Source organism: Giraffa tippelskirchi, chromosome Y, assembly GCF_054371585.1.
Source record: "Giraffa tippelskirchi isolate mGirTip1 chromosome Y, T2T-mGirTip1v1.2.pri, whole genome shotgun sequence".
In the NCBI taxonomy this organism is placed as follows: domain Eukaryota; kingdom Metazoa; phylum Chordata; class Mammalia; order Artiodactyla; family Giraffidae; genus Giraffa; species Giraffa tippelskirchi.
In genome coordinates, this window is record NC_137290.1 from 130,260 (window position 1) to 146,861 (window position 16,602).

The 16,602-nt window shown below is 58.3% G+C and overlaps 1 protein-coding gene across 17 annotated transcripts; it reads left to right on the forward strand.

Moving 5' to 3' along the window:
- Positions 1–728: 728 nt before the first annotated feature.
- Positions 729–15,521, forward strand: LOC145537815 (PI-PLC X domain-containing protein 1-like). 17 transcript variants are annotated; one of them, XM_081568700.1, is made up of 11 exons: positions 2,160–2,287; positions 5,992–6,083; positions 6,180–6,254; positions 6,803–8,200; positions 8,512–8,597; positions 9,029–9,165; positions 9,666–9,740; positions 11,748–11,876; positions 12,581–12,736; positions 13,450–13,633; positions 14,957–15,521. In XM_081568700.1, the coding sequence occupies exons 6-11, from the start codon at positions 9,043–9,045 to the stop codon at positions 15,193–15,195; spliced, it is 906 nt and encodes a 301-aa protein (XP_081424826.1). In that variant the 5' UTR covers positions 2,160–2,287; positions 5,992–6,083; positions 6,180–6,254; positions 6,803–8,200; positions 8,512–8,597; positions 9,029–9,042; the 3' UTR covers positions 15,196–15,521. The 17 variants fall into 17 exon arrangements, with proteins under 17 accessions (XP_081424821.1, XP_081424824.1, XP_081424816.1 ...); XM_081568703.1 differs by lacking the exon at positions 9,666–9,740 and having other exon boundaries at positions 6,803–6,953; positions 7,321–8,200; XM_081568702.1 differs by lacking the exon at positions 9,666–9,740 and having other exon boundaries at positions 6,655–8,200.
- Positions 15,522–16,602: the final 1,081 nt, after the last annotated feature.

The following is a 16,602-nucleotide window of genomic DNA, read 5'->3' on the forward strand; positions in this document are numbered from 1 at the left end:
CTGATGTTTGCTCTTCCAGGGTGCCTTCCCCACCTAGGGCTCGAACCCGCTCTCTGGCATGGCAGGCAGATTCTTTACCCTCTAGGTCATCTGGGAAGCCTGGCCACCAGGAGGGTTCCCCGGCAATGAGCTGGAATTCACGGTCCAGCTCTGATCCTTTGACCTCCAGCCACGATGGGGGGAAGGGAGGCGAGGGGACAAGGCGCTTCACTAGGAGGAGCAGACGGGGCTCGCGGAGGGCGAGGGACTAACCCTCCTGGGCTCTGGTCACCTCGGGCCAGCGGGTCTGCCGGTCCCCACGCCCTGGGGATCCACCTTAACCCGGAGACCACACACCGCAGTCAGGGCTGGGTCAAGGGCCACTCGGGGCACAAGGGCCGGACGCTTCCCTGGAGGACTTGGCCACCTGCCGGCCAGCGTGACCCGGAGGGATCAAAGGCTTGGAGGCCTGGATGATGCAACGGAGCCCTGGGCTGACAGTCCTGTTTGCTCCGGTCCTGGGCGCCAGCGACCACATGCTGGACAGCGGCCAGCGCTCAGCCAGGTGGTCAGGTCGCCCTAGTCCAGCTCACGGCCCTCGGGGCCCCCGTGGTCGCACCCGGGACGCGCTGGCATCCCACCGTCTGGGCGCTGGACCCACGGTCAGTCGGGATGTCCCCACGACGGCCCCTAGGCAGGGTTGGGCCCTGCAGACTGTCTGTCGGGAGGACCCGGGCCCCCCCAACCCCGACCGGCCAGGCAGAGCTGTCCGCACACGGGGTTCCCGGCCTGGAGCGGGGCGATGCAGGGGTCGGGGCGGGGCAGGTCTGGGAGGCGGTCCCCCCCACCTCGGGGAGTGGGTGTTCCCGGCATCCAGTCGGGCCTTTGAGGAAACGCCTGAGGCTCCCGTGGGCGGAACGAGCTCAGCGAGCAGCCCAGGAGTCCCCGCTGGACTCCGCGGTCAGAGAGTGCGCTGCGCACGGGGCGTCCCCCGGGGAGACACACGGGCAGACTCCCGAGGTAAGGCGGGAGTCCCGGGCCCTGGGCGGCTGGACTGGGCAGCGGGAGGGGCTGGAGGGCCGGGACCTCCCGGGGGGGGGAAGGGAGGCGTCCACCCGGCGTCTCCGCTTGGAAGGAGAGTCCCTCCGGGTGGGAGCGCAGAGCCCGACGGCGCCCCTGGACTGCGGCTCGCGGGGCGCGGTGACAAGCCCATCACGAGTCCTGAGCCGGTGCTGACCCTGTGCTGGCCGGTGCACTGGCGGAGGACAGCTGATGACCCAGGTCTCCATCCTGTCCTGACGTTGAGGGGGTAGGGCCACGGGCTGGTCGGAGTGGATGGGCACTTTGGGAGCCGGGGAAGTGCTTGGGGGACCCATTGAGTGTTTCAAGGAGCTGGAGAGCTGGGGGACACAGTGAGCCTTTCAGGGGGCTGGTGATTTTAGGGGACCCAGTGGGCCTTTCAGGGGGCCGGCGAGTATCTGGGGGACCCAGCGAGCGTTTCAGGGGGGCCGGCAATTACCTGGGGGATCCAGTGAGCGTATCAGGGGGCTGGTGAGTTTGGGGGACCCGGTGAGCCTTTCAGGGGGCCGGCGAGTATCTGGGGGACCCAGTGAGCCTTTCAGGGGGCTAGTGAGTTTGGGGGACCCGGTGAGCCTTTCAGGGAGCGGGTGAGTTTGGGGGACCCAGTGAGCCTTTCAGGGAGCTGGTGAGTTTGGGGGACCCGGTGAGCCTTTCAGGGAGCTGGTGAGTTTGGGGGACCCGGTGAGCCTTTCAGGGAGCTGGTGAGTTTGGGGGACCCGGTAAGCCTTTCAGGGGGCGGGTGAGTTTGGGAGCCTGAGCAAAGGTCTAGGAGCCTGGTGCTCGTGAAGCCGGCTGAGCACTCAGGGGGCCGGGTGAGCAGGACGACAGGAACGGCTCTGTGCTGGGTTGGCCGGCCCTGCGTTGCTCCATCCATTCATTCACCTGAGAACTATGTCCTGGGCCCCTGTGTGCCCGTCCCCACCCGCCTCTGTGCCCGTCCCACCCGCAGATATGCGTGCGGGCACACGGGGCCGCTTCCGTGTCTCCCCGGGGCCCGCGGGGGCGGAACCCGCCCTCACCGGCGCGCTCACCTGAGTGGCCCGAGAGGCAGAGGGCGCGGCAGACGCACACGAGGAAGTGCCCCGCAGAGCGGAAGCCATGGGGGCGTGCAGGGGCACCCCGCCTGCTCCCCGGGGTGCCGTCCGAGGCTGGGCGGCCCTACTGCTGAGCACTCCGCAATCTGCACTTGGAAACCAGACGGGTGGAGTTCACAGCCAAGGGAGAGAGGGTAGGTGACCCACACGTGTGTACCTGGGAGACGGGAGAGCGTCCTGCAAGTACAGGATTGGCGTCCACGGGGGACGGAACATCTTCCCTCCCTTCACAGTGAGGCCACCACCGTCTCAGGCCAGTGCGAACAGGAGGGTGAAGGGCTTGTGACAGTGACCCGGATGCTTGTGGAACAGAGGTCCAGGGAGGTGGAGACAGGAGGGCTCAGGACTGGGCAGGAGACCTATGTTATGGGGAGGTCTCCTCTGTGAGGGGAAGAGACAGACAGACACACAGGTGCCCCCAGGATGGTGACACAGACTCACCAAAGGAGCCCTACGAGACGGGGCACACACAGCCACAGGTGCTCCCCACAGTGCCCTGCTTGGGGTGCTGACACACTGTTTTGCTGTGATCTACTTGCATCTGCTTGAAGCTGATGATCATATTTGGATTAGAAACGAGACTTTTATTCTGAAGGGTTATTGTGAAGAGGAAAGGGGACCATTACGGGAGGATGAGTCCTCCAGGGAGAAGGACTATTACTCTAGAGAGGGGATGATTACATAGAGGTAAGACTTTATTTGTGCAAGGGGCAGTATTACTATAGAGAGGGGACTAATATAATAGAGGGGAGATACAATAAATGGGGCTATGGCCATTTGGGGGATATTACCGTGGAGAAAGCAAAAGTCGCTCAGTCGTGTCTGACTCTGTACAGGCCATGGGATTCTCCAGGCCACAATACTGGGGTGGGTAGCCTTTCCCTTCTCCAGGGGGTCTTCCCAACCCAGGGATTGAACCCAGGTCTCCCACATTGCAGGCGGATTCTTTACCAGCTGAGCCACCAGGGAAGCCCTACTGTTGAAAGGGGACTCATAATAAAAGAGGACTTTTACTGTAGTGGGGGACTATTACTGTGGAGGGGGAAAAGTTATAATAGGGGCACTCTGATACTGTGGGGGCTATTACCATAGAGGGGCTGTAGAGTACAGTACAGTACAACAATGGGGGGACTATTGTAATAAAGGGGGGCCATTCTGTAGAGGGAGACTATTACAGAAGAGGCAGAACTATTTCTGTGGAGAGAGGATTCTTACCATAGAGGGGGACTATTACAACAGAGGAGGCCTCTCACTGTTGAGAGGGAGCTCTTACAGTATAGGTGAGACTATGATAGTAGAAAGTGGTCTACCCTTGAGGAGGGAGGACTATTACTGTACAGAAGAGCCTACAACAAAGGGAGAGGGACTATTATAACAGAAGAGGGCTATTACCTTAGCGGGGACTGTTATAATGAATGGGGGTCTATTACCGCAGACAGGGACTATTACAATAGAAAAGGGACTACTAAAACTGAGGCAGACTATTACTATAGACGGAGAAGGCAATGGCACCCCACTCCAGTACTCTTGCCTGGGAAACCCCATGGACGGAGGAGCCTGGTGGGCTGCAGCCCATGGGGTCGCGAAGAGTCAGACACGACTGAGCGACTTCACTTTCACTTTCAGGCACTGGAGAAGGAAATGGCAACCCACTCCAGTGTTCTTGCCTGGAGAATCCCAGGGACGGAGGAGCCTGGTGGGCTGCCGTCTATGGGGTCGCACAGAGTCGGACACGACTGAAGCGACTTAGCAGCAGCAGCAGCATTACTATAGAGGGGGGACTATTATGATAGAGAAAGGACTATTAATATAGAGTAGGGACAACAGAAAGGGAGAGTTAGTGTAGAGGGGAAACTATGACAATAGAAGCAGGACTGTTATAGTAGAAGGGGGACTTTGAGTGTGCAGGGGGAATACTGACAATAGAGGGAGATTATTAGAGGAGAGACTTTTACCATAGATTTATTACAACAGGGGGTGGACTATGACAGTCGAGGGGGACGTTAATCATAGAGGGAGATTATAGCAACAGAGGACTTTTACTCTAGAGGGGGGATATCAGAGGCAGACGATTATAATTTATGGGGACTACTACAATCAAGGAGGACTAGTATTGCAGAGAGGAGACGATGACACTATAGGATTATTACTCTAGGGGAGACTACTACTGTAGAGCAGGAACTTTGACAACAGAGGGGGAACTATCACTATATCGTAGGACTATGACATTAGAGGGGGGTTATTTTAGTAGAGGAGAGACTTTTACCACAGAGGGGGGACTATTACAATAGACAAGTATGACAACCGAGACAGGACTATTAGTGTATGGGGTGGAGGACTATGACACTAAAGAACTGTTACTCTAGAGGGGAGACCGTTACTCTAGAGGGAGACTATGACGATGGAGGGGAGCTAATACTGTAGAAGAGGAACTATTACTGTGGGGGGACTATGACAATGGAGGGGAGCTAATACTATAGAAGAGGAACTATTACTGTGGGGGGACTATGACAATGGAAGGAGAGTATTACAATTGAGGAGGACTATCATCACCGAGGAGGGGCTATGACAGTAGAGGAGCACAGTTACTGTCTAAGGGGAATTTTGACAATAGAGGGCTATTACTCTAAACACTATGACATTAGTGTTAGTCGCTCAGTTGGGTCCGACTCTTTGCGACCACATGGACTATAGCCCACCAGGCTCCTCTGTCCATGGGATTCTCCAGGCAAGAATACTGGACTGGGTTGCCATGCCTTTCTCCAACTATGAAATTAGAGGGAATTATTACTATAGAAGAGGAACTATTACTGTAGAGGGGGAACTATGACAACAGAAGAGGACTATTACTGTAGAGGGGGGGCCATGACAACAGAAGGGGACTAGTACTGTAGAGGGGATACTATGACAACAGAAGGGGAGTATAACAATTAAGGAGGACTATTATTGCAAAGGGGGGACTATGACAGTAGAGGAGCCCAGTTACTGTAGAAACAGAATTTTGACAAGAGGGATATTACTCTAAATACCATGACATTAAAGGGGGCTATTACTATAGAAGGGTAACTATTACTGTAGAGAGGGGACTATGACAACAGGAGGGGATTATTACTATAGAGGGGGGACTATGACAACAGGAGGGGACTATTACTGTAGAGGGGGGACCATGACAACAGAAAGTTAGTCGCACAGTCGTGTCTGACTCTTTGCAATTCCATGGACTGCGCCTGTCTCGCTTCTCTGTCCACGGAATTCTCCAGGCAAGAGTACTGGAGTGGGTTGCCATTTCCTTCTCCAGGGGATCTTCCTGACCCCGGGATCGAGCCCAGGTCTCCTGCATTGCAGGCAGATTCTTTACCAACTGAGCCACTAGGAAAGCCTATGACAACAGAAGGGGACTATTACTGTAGAAAGGGGACCGTAAGAATAGAGACAACCCCTGTCCGTGGAGAGCAGTAAACACAATAAAGGCCCAGGCATGTGTTTGCCACGAAAGGAGTCATCGTGGCACGTGGAACACAGGCCCTGACTCAGGAGGAGCTGTGAGGGAAGGCTTCTGCCCATGCAGGGACAGTGGCTGCAGTTGGGGCTGGGCAGGCAGAACCAGCGGGTCGCCGGCCCATGTTCTGACTGGTCCTGGGAATGACCGGGTCAGCCCTGACTGACGATCCCGGGGAGGGACTGGTCTGCGTGGCCGGGTCAGGGAAGTGAGGATCTGAGTCTCTATAGGGACGGGTTTTGCGGAAACTGTTTCCAGGACATGGTGGGTGAGGGAGGGGCTTCCTGGACCCTCGGGTCACCTTCAACACCATGAACAAGGCTCTGTCCCCTCTCCCAGGTGGGAACACGAAGCCCAGAGGCTGGGGAGCGAGTTCAGGGTCCAGGCAGGTGGCCGAGTCTGCAGCCGCCACTCAGGGTCCCTGTCTCCAGGTGATTGCTTTAAAGCGTCTCGTGGGATGGCCGCGCTTGGCCCCGCGCGGGTAAAGACGCCCTAGTGTTTTCACTCCCCTGTCCCCGCCCCATCAGGACACCTAACCGTAACAGGAGCGAGGGGACACTCAGACCCCGACCGGAGGCGCTCCCAGCTCCTTAGCTGCTCAGGTGGGTGCTTCATCCTGGGAGACTGTCCGATCACTTTTACTGCAGCAACACCCACCAGTCGGAGCGCGCGCCTCTGGGGCCTTAAGGGGGTGTGACCTACTGCCTGTGCCCCATCCCCCTAAGGTGGAAGCCCCCATACCTGGAGACCCGCAGGCTCAACCGGGCCCCCTAGAGCCCCAAGAGGAGGGGCTGGTGCAGAGCGCGCGGGTGGGGGGCCCCCTGGAGGGGGACGCCAGCAACAGGGAGAACAGACGTGGGCTGCTGGGGTCTGTCTGCTGGTCCCTGTCTCCCCCTCCCCTGCTCCCCCTCAAACCCTCACTTCACCTCCCGCGTCTCTCCCCCCGCCCTGCTTCGGTCTCTCTTCACGTCTGTCCCTCTCTCTGTGTCCGTCTGTCTCTAGAGCTCGTCTCCCCTCTCCAGCACCCCACCCTCCTTTCTCTTGGAGGGAAGCCCGCAGGTTCCCGTTTCTCAGAGCCTCGCCTCCGCGCCGCCACCGCGCCTTCTGCACGTCCTGTTTTAACTCCTGAGAGCCCCGGTTCCTCCCCCAGATCTCCCAGGCTCGGCCTCCGATGGGCGGGCAGGTGAGCTCGCCCGGCTCCTTCCGCGGCCTGCCCTGCGCCTCGGAGGCGAACGCGGACTGGATGTCGGCGCTGAGCCCTCGGCTCTGGGACGTGCCCCTGCACCAGCTCTCCATCCCAGGTGAGGCCTCCCGGGTGTGCGAAGCCTCAGTGTCAAACATGCAGGCACAGGCACACACACACACGTGCATGCACACACAGGCACACCGAACACACACACACACAAACGTAGATGCACACCACACACACGCGCATGCACACATACACACCAAACACACATGCACATACATAGGCGTGCACACATAGTGCGCACGTACATACACACACCAGCACCTTCCCTTCCGAGTCCACTTCATCCCCATTCAACCCGGAAGGTTCGTGAACCCCCGAGAGCCTGCCTTCAGGACACAGGCCAGCCTCCTTGGGGGGGAGGTGTGCTTTCTCAGCCACTTCAGGTTCCACACCTTCGCACCCACGTTTTCCATCAGAGCTCGTGCAGCACCTTCTGCACTTGAGCCCGGAGGGCCCCAAGTTTACGGTGTCCACCCGCCCCGAGACGACTCGGTAAGTGGTACCGAAACTATCTAATTAAAATGAGGAACTTCTGACTCCAGCCAGTTTGGTCGCAAAAAGTGCTGCAAAGCTCAGCCGTGGGCAGGCATCTCGACTTGGGGATGCCCGGCGGTGCCCAGGCAGGTGGGCACTTCCAGGGCGACACTGCTGTGCTCACGCCATCGGAGGGGCGCCCAGCGGCCACCGCGGCCTGGGCGGGGAGGGTCCCTGCCGGCCAGCACCAGCCTGCCCCCCGCCTCAAGGTGCAGACGCGCCCCGTGCTCCACCAGCCCTCCTCTGGCCGCGACCCTGGGCACTGCCCGCTGGCAGCGCACACGGACAGGGGGCCAAACAGGAAGTGCCGTTTGCTACGGAAGGCAGCTTCAGACTCCTCCTCGCCCTCTCCACGGCTCTGGGGTTCGATGCCGGCCACCCCACCCTCCCCGGGAGGGGGCCCCACACGGCCCTTCCCTGCGGGTGTGGAGCAGGCAGCGAACCGCGGACCCCTCCTCTCAGCCCTTCCGGTGCTTCCCCGCGGGCCAGGCCGTGGGGGCCCCCAAGGAGGCGGCGTCCGGGTCTTCAGGCCGCCTCCGCCCACGAGGGCCCGGCCGCTCTCCTTACACAGAACTCCTGAGGCCCTCCCCCAGGCCAGGCACCACTCACCTGCTCCTGTCTTTGCAAATGTGCCTGTTCTTGCCATCTCTCAGAAATGGACACGGAAAATGTGTCCTTCTGTGTCTGCTTCTCTCACTGACCATCGTATGCTCAAGGTCCATCCACGATGTAGCCTGTGTCAGAGCTTCACTCCTTTTCATGGTGAGTCACACACCACCGTGTGCACGGACCGCATGCTGAGAACCCACCCATCCGCCACCCACCCACACACCCACCCATCCACACATCTATCCATCCATCCACCCACTCACTGTCCATCGACTCATCCATCCATCTAACCACCCCCATCCATCCTTCTATCCATCCATCTAACCACCCCCCATCCATCCATCCACTTATCTATCCACCCACCCATCTACTCTTACATAACATCATCAAATCAAATTATATTGTGAACTTGTAAATCCTCCTTCCCGTCCCTTGACCCTGAGAATAAATTTTTTTAAAAAAAGGGGGGAGAAAGAAATAAAGCTCGTCCAAACCTATGTTCAGAGACGGAAGGGAAGAATTTCTGGATTGTCGCCAGGTGACCGCTAAGGTGTGAATCTCTCCACACTCTCTGCCCCTCTGTCCATGGGATTCTCCAGGCAAGAATCCTGGCGTGGGTTGCCATGCCCTCCTCCGGGGGAATCTTCTGGACCCAGGAATCGCACCTGCGTCTTTAATGTGTCCTGCATTGGCAGGCAGGTTCTTTGCCTCGAGCACCACCTGGGAAACAAACCACAAAATCAAAAGCCATCTTAACCCCTTCCTGTCCAAACATGGGACTCCTTAAAGAAACTGCTCTTCACTTTCTCACACCTGCAGAGATCCCGTTTCAAAATAGGATTCAGTTCCCCAGTCTCGGTGGATATGACTTCCGGGATTCCCCGTGCCCCGTGCCGCTATAGCTGTGCGTCCTGAGGGCGGCTTGGGGGCACAGAGGACAGGCTCAGGGGGTGATGTGTCCCCCGCCTGGTTTGCCCGCAGGGAGCCACGACACGATGACCTACTGCCTGAACAAGAAGTCACCCATCTCCAGCAAGGAGCCGAGGCTGCTGCAGCTTCTGGGCAAAGTGCTGCCATGCGTCACCCTGCCCATGGTGCTCAAGTGGTCCACCACCCAGGTGAGGGTCTGCGGGCACGCCTGGGCCCCGGCCCAGCTCCAGCCGCTGATGTCACCCACGGGGCAGTGTTCTTATCCCTGTTGGGGAAACGGGATTGAGAACAAACCCACTGTAAAGCACAATTGTTGTTTAGCCGCTCAGTCGTGTCTGCTTCTTTGCAACCCCATGGACTGAAGCCTGCCAGGCTCCTCCATCCATGGGATTCTCCAGGCAAGAACACTGGAGTGTGTTGCCATGCCCTCCTGCAGGGGATCTTCCTGACTCAGAGAGCCTCCCAGAAAGGTAGCAAAGGACACAGTTTTACTGTGGACCAGCCTGAAGCCACAGGGGGACCCATGGACTAAGAGCATCACAGGCTGAAGTCAGAGAGGCTGGGGAAGGGGAAGGGGGAGGCTGGGTCCCGCCCTCTGTGCAGCTGAGCTGACAGGAGAGCTCCTTCCTGCTCCCAGATAAGCAATAGCTGAGTTTCCACGTCCTCTGAGGTGGGTTTGTGTTTGCAGCCCGGCACGCCCTCCAGGGAGGCTTCCTTGGTGGCTCAGACGGTAAAGAATCCACCTGCAATGCAGGAAACTCAGGTTCGATCCCTGGGTGGGGAAGATCCCCTGAAGAAGGAAATGGCCACCCACTTCAGTATTCTGGCCTGGGAAATCCCATGGGCAGAGCGCCTGGCGGGCTGCAGTCCGCGGGGTCACAGAGAATCAGACGACGGAGAACACAGGCAGGCCCTCACTCCCTTCCCCTGCAATGCGCCTCCCAGGTGGATCGGGGTGGAGCGGGTGGAGAGACGCCGGGTGGGCGGCAGTCATTACGCAGGAGGGGTAGATGGCAGGGGCCTGCTTGTGGGGAGGGAGCACCAACTGACAGTGGTCCTGTAGCTGGCACACACGTCGGCCAGGGGGTGGATGTGGGACGGGGTGGAGAACCCACCTGGGCCCAGGTGTCCGCAGGAACGGGCCCACCTGGGGGGCAGATGGCCCCCGCCTTCCTGTACCCCACCTGGGGGGCACTCACATTCCGGGTTTTTCAGCTCACAGGCTGGTCCTCCCCAGAGGACCAGAGGCTGTCAAACACACCTCTTGCCTTGTGTAATTGCTTCCTCCTGGGAGTTCCCCGGTTGCTGGAATCCTGCTGGGGGTGGGGGTGGGGGGATCTGATGGGCAGAGAGCCTGGGCTGGAATGTGGGCAAACCTCATTCCTGCTCGGGTCAGGCGCCTGCAGCCCGGTCTGCAGAGCTCACACCCAGGGGGCAGGTCCACCAGAGCCCGGGAGGCCTGCAGGGCTGGGGTCCATTGGGGCCGGGGTCCCTCCGTCCTGGGGGGCCTCGGTCTCAAGTGGTACGGCTGCCAGGGAGGCCTAGGGTGTGTGCAGAAGGGGGGGGTGTCTTTCGGGGGCTGTTGAAGGTCAGCGGCTGCATCAGCCCTTGACTTAATCCTTTTAGAGGCGGATGGCAAGTGCCACGTGTAGCTGACAATATTCATATTAGTCTTTGTTTTTTCTGTTGTTTTGGATTAGATGGGGGGGCGGGACTGTGACTTTCTCTCCCATTTTTTTATATATTTTTCTTTTTCCATTATGACTCCGTGTAGAGAACACAGTGCCATTTTCTGCTACTAGTGTATGTTAATATTAGTTGTTACATTTTCTTTTATTTTGGCTAGAGGGAGGCTATCACTTTCCCATTTTTTAAATCCTTAGATGTTTTTCTTTTTCCATTATGACTCTGTGCAGAGAACATAGTACCACTTTCTCCTACTATTTTATGTTAATATTAGTTTTTGCCTCTTCTTTTATTTTGGGTAGAGGGAGTCTGTTATTTTCTTTCAATTTTTTTATCCTTATTATTTTTTTCTTTTTCCATTATGACTCCTTGTAAAGGACACAATATTTTCTGCTATGATTTAGGGGCTTCCCTGGTAGCTCAGATGGTAAAGAATTTGCCTGCAACGCGGGAGACCTGGGTTCAGAAGATCCCCTGGAGAAGGGAAAGGCTACCCACTCCAGTGATCTTGCCTGGAGAATTCCACGGACAGAGGGGTCTGCGGGCTGCAGTCCATGGGATTGCCAAGAGTTGGACATGACTGAGCAACTTTCCCTTTCCCTTTATGTTACGGTTATTTTTTGCTTTTTCCTCTTACTTGTGTGGCGGGCAGAGGTTTTTCTCCCTTTCATTCTGCTCCCGTGGCTCCTCCCTGCCTTTCGTAGTGCTCTTGTGCGGGTGGGCACGGACCTCGGTGGGTCCTCTGTGTCCTCGTGTCCGAGGCTTCAGCTGGGGTGTCGTGGGGCCTGCGCTGTTAAACCCACTGGAGGCTTCCGCCCAGGGACTGCCTGGGAGGAGGGTGAGACTGGACCCTGCAGGAAGCCCCCCCAAGACCACGGTCTGGGCCCGAGCTCTGTGGCCGCACGTGACCAGTGACCCTGGAGACCCTGGAGTCCCCAGAGGCAGGGCCTGAGCCCCGGCGGCACCCACACTGCTGACTTCACGGTGGACGACGCGGCCCTCAGCTGGGCGTCCCCAGCGCGTGCCCGGCCCCCGACGGGGCCGCCCTGTGTCCCCAGCACACGTGACCGACCCCTGTGTGCAGGTGCTGAGCGTCACGGAGCAGCTGGACGCGGGCGTGAGGTACCTGGACCTGCGGATCGCGCACGTGGAGGGGGGCTCCGAGAGGAACCTGCTCTTCGTCCACATGCTGTACACGACGGCCCTCGTGGAGGTGGGCGGGGCCGACGGGGTGGGAGGGCGGGTGGGGGCGGACGGGGCCAAAGGGAAAGCGAACGGGGCGGGCGGGGGGCGGATGGGGGCGGGGCCGGGGCCGACGGGGCGGGGCCGCCAGCCGGGGACAGCCACGTGCAGTCCGGGCAGGAGAGGCTGGCCTGCGAGGGGCAACACAGGTCCACCCCAGTGAGAAGACGCTAGCCCCTAAGGGGGGACACACGTCCACTCTGATGGACTCACGTCCCCTCCAGTCAAGAGGCGGACCCCTGACAGGGTGGACACATGTCCACTGCAGTTAGAAAACGCTGACCCCTAACGGGACGGACACACGTCCACTCAGACAGACACACGTCCACTCCAGGCAGGAGAGGGCTGACCTCTGGCATCAGTCACTCAGAATTCCCGACCAGCGTGCGTTTCTGAACTCACAGCTGTACCCCTGGCCTCTGGGGCGTCTCCCGGAGTTTGGCTAAACCGAGTCCCTGGCACCTGTACCTACCGGCGCGTGCACACACACCCACACCCACCCATGGCTCCCCACTGCCACTCAGGAGGGGCCAGGTCCCTTGGGAGCGGGCGCCATGCTTTCTGTCTTTGTGTGTCAGGACCCCCCGACCCGTCTGTGGAGTGGTCCTGCTGGGGGAAGCCCCACCCATGCCCCTCCGTCTCTCACACAAGGCCCTTCTCCCCACCCCCGCCCAGGACACGCTCACGGATATCTCCGAGTGGCTGGAGAAGCATCCCCGGGAGGTGGTGATCCTGGCGTGTAGGAACTTCGAGGGCATGCCGGAGGACCTGCACGAGTACCTGGTGGGCTGCATCAAGAACATCTTTGGGGACATGCTGTGTCCCCGCGGGGTGAGCAGGGGCTACGGGCTCCCCACGCCCTCCACGGTGGGGGCAGTGGGAGCGCCAGGCTTCTCTGTAATCACGGACCGTCCACTCACTGCGTGAGGCTGATTCAGGCACCAGGTGACGCCACTCAGGGAACCCCAGTAATCCACCCACCACTGTCTCCACTCAAACACCCCAATAACCAGCCCATCACTGGTCACAGGCACCCCCAATAATCCACCCTGCCCTGTCTCCACTCAGACACCCCCAAAATCCATCAATGACACCTCAAGATGCCCCAGTGATCCACCCGCCATTTCCTATCAGAAACCCCAAGAATCCACCCACCTCTGTTTCCACTCAGGCACCCCAATAATCGACCCATCACTGCTCAAGACACCCAAGTAATCTACCCGCCACTGTTTCCACTCAAACACCCCAACAATCTACCAATCACTGCTCAAGACACCCCAATAACCCACCCATCACCATCTCCACTCAGACACCCCAGTAATCTACCCACCAGTGTCTCTACTCAGACACGACAATAATCCACCCATGACTGTCTCTTCTCACAGAGACCCCGATAACCAGCCCACCACTGCTCATAGACACCCCAATAATTCACACATCACCGTAGCTTCTCGCACACCCCCTATAACTGACACATCGTGTCACAAGGCACCCCAATGACCTCTGTGCACACGTCTCACGGGCACCCGGATGATCCCCCCCAGGAGGTGCCAACTCTGCGCCAGCTGTGGTCCCGGGGCCAGCAGGTCATCCTGTCGTACGAGGACGAGGCGTCCATGAGCCGGCACGTGGAACTGTGGCCCGGGATCCCCTACTGGTGGGGGAACAAGGTGAAGCCCCAGGACCTCGTCTGCTACCTGGAGCACAAGAAGAGCTGCGGCCGCCCAGGTGAGTGCGGCCCTCGCACCGGGACACCTGGTCACACGCGTGTGCTGGGGCACGGGGCTGGCTTTGGGTTCAGGTGGAGAAATGGAACAGGACATGTTAGGAGACGTTCCTCTGTCCACCACACGGGGACCAGGGCGTGGACGTCCGTGGGGACGTTCCTCTGTCCACCACAGGGGGTCAGGATGCAGACAGGATGTGGACATCTGTGCAGACATTACTGTGTCCACCACACGGGGTCAGGACGTGGACATCTTTGGGGTCACTGTCCAGCCCGCCTGCCCTCTGTAACAGGAGAAATTCATGAGTCAACACCCCTGTGAGCCCCTGCTGTCTGAACTTGGGTCTCTGTCGGACATCTGAAGCTCTGACCGCTGCGGAGGCCAGAGTCTGGGTGGGTGACGTCGTCGGCGGGTGACGGCACAGCTTGGTGACCGTGTGGGTGGGTGACCCCATGGGTTAGTGGTCGCATGGGCAGGTGACTACGTGGATGGGTGACCCCATGGGTTACTGATCACATGGGCGGGTGACCGCATGGGTTGGTGATTGCGTGGGCTGGTGACCACGTGGGTGGGTGACTGTGTGGCTGGGTGACCGGTTTGAGTTGCTGATCACATGGGTGGGTGACTGTGTCAGTTGCTGACCCCCTGAGTAGGTGACCGTGTAGGCAGATGACAGTGCGAGTGGATAATCACGTGGACAGGTGACCACATGACCTCACAGGTTAGTGACCCCATGGGTGGGTGACCACGTGGCTCGGTGGCCAGGTGGCTTAGTGACCCCATGGGTGGGTGGCCCCATGGGCTAGCGGTCGCATGGGCAGGTGACTATGTGGGCGAGTGACCCCATGGGTTACTGATCACATGGGCAGGTGACCGCATGGGTTGGTGATCACGTGGGCTGGTGACCACATGGGTGGGTGACCAAGTCGGTGGGTGATTGTGTGGGTGGGTGACTGGTTTGAGTGGCTGACCACATGGGTGGGTGACTGTGTCAGTTGCTGACCCCCTGAAGGCGTGAGCGCGTGGGCGGGTGACAGTGTGAGTGGGTCATCATGTGGACAGGTAGCTGCATGACCTCGCAGGTTAGTGACCCCGTGGGTGGGTGAACACGTGGCTTGGTGGCCAGGTGGCTTAGTGACCCTGTGGGTTGGGGGCCACGTGGAGGGGTCACCGCATGGGTTAGTGACCCCCGTGGGCGGGTGACCATGTGAGTCGGTGACCATATGGGTTGGTTGGCTGCGTGACCCCGTGGGTTAGTGACCGCACACGTGGGCAGCCAACCCCAGAGCAGGCACCATGAACAGAAGCCCCTCTCCTGCTCCAGGCGGGCTGTTCGTGGCCGGCATCAACCTCACGGAGAACCTGGAGTTCATCCTTGTCCACCCGGCCTGGTCCCTGGAGAAGCTGACCCTGCGGGGGCTCCCCTACCTGTGCGCGTGGGTGCGGGCCCAGTGCCCGGGGTCGGCCGCTGGCTGCACCAACATCATCGCAGGCGACTTCATCGGGGCCAGTGGGTTTGTTGGTGATGTCATCCGCTTGAACCAGAAGCTGCTTCGGGGCTGAGGAACCGCGCCAGGGTGGAGCTGGGCATCGTGGTGGCTGCTGCTTGGATGCGTCCTGTGACATCACCGGGCTGAACCGGAAGCCGCCTCCGGGCTGACCGGCGGCGCGCTGCGGAGCTGGGCATCGCGGAGGCTGTTAGTCCCGTCCTGCGGTGCCCGTCATCCATCCGCCCGTCCGCGGAATGCGGGTGGAGGCAGAAGTGGGGCCAGGTGGCAGGGTCCATGGGCTCCTCGGTCCTCCGTGTGTCTCTCGGCGGATGTAGGGTGTGAGGCGATGATTAAAGGCGAGTGGGTGATTTGTACAATCACATCCTCCAGGGAGACATACCTGGTTCTCAGGTCTGTGGCTTCCCCGTGGAAGAGGCTGGGGTGCCCCCTCCCCCTGCTCGCTGAGAGCAGCAGACACAACCCCCAGCTGGGGCCCGGGGTGGGGAGCCACTACGACATAGTGCCCATAGGAGGGGATTGAGCACATTATGATCCCACTGAGAAATCCCTTTTATTAGATGAGGGGCTTCCCTGGTGGCTCACCTAAGGCAGCTTTCTTATCTCTCCTTGCTATTATTTGGAACTCTGCATTCAGATGGCTATATCTTTCTGTCTCCTTTGCCTTTCTCTTCTCAGCTATTTGTAAGGCCTCCTCAGACAACCACTTTGCCTTTTTGTATTTCTTTTCCTTGTGGATGGTTTTGATCACCACCTCCTGTACAACGTTAGGAACCTCCTTCCATAGTTCTTCCAGTACTCTGTGTGCCAGATCTAACCTTTGAATCTATTTGTCACTTCCACTGTATAATCATAAGGGATTTGAACAAAGCAAAGAAATGGAGGAAAACAATAGAATGGGAAAGACTAGAGATCTCTTCAAGAAAATTAGAGATACCAAGGGAACATTTCATGCAAAGATGGGCTCAGTAAAGGACAGAAATGGTATAGGCCCAATTAAAACAGAAGAGATTAAAAAGAGGTAGCAACAATACACAGAAGAACTGTAAAAAAAAGGTTTTAATGACCTGGATAACCATGATGGTGTGATCACTCACCTAGAGCCAGACATCCTGGAGTGCAAAGTTAGGTGGGCCTTAAGAAGCCTCACTACAACAAAGCTAGTGGAGGTGGTGGAATTCCAGCTAAGCTATTTGAAATCCTAAAAGATGGTGCTGTTAAAGTGCTGCACTCAATATGCCAGCAACTTTGGAAAATTCGACAGTGGCCATAGGAGTGGAAAAGGTCAGTTTTCATCCGAATCCCAAAGAAGGGCAATGCCAAAGAATCAAACTACCGCACAACTGCACTCATTTCACATGCTAGCAAGGTAATGCTCAAAACCCTTCAAGCTAGGCTTCAACAGTATGTGAACCGAGAACTTCCAGATGTACAAGCCTGATTTAGAAAAGGCAGAGAAACC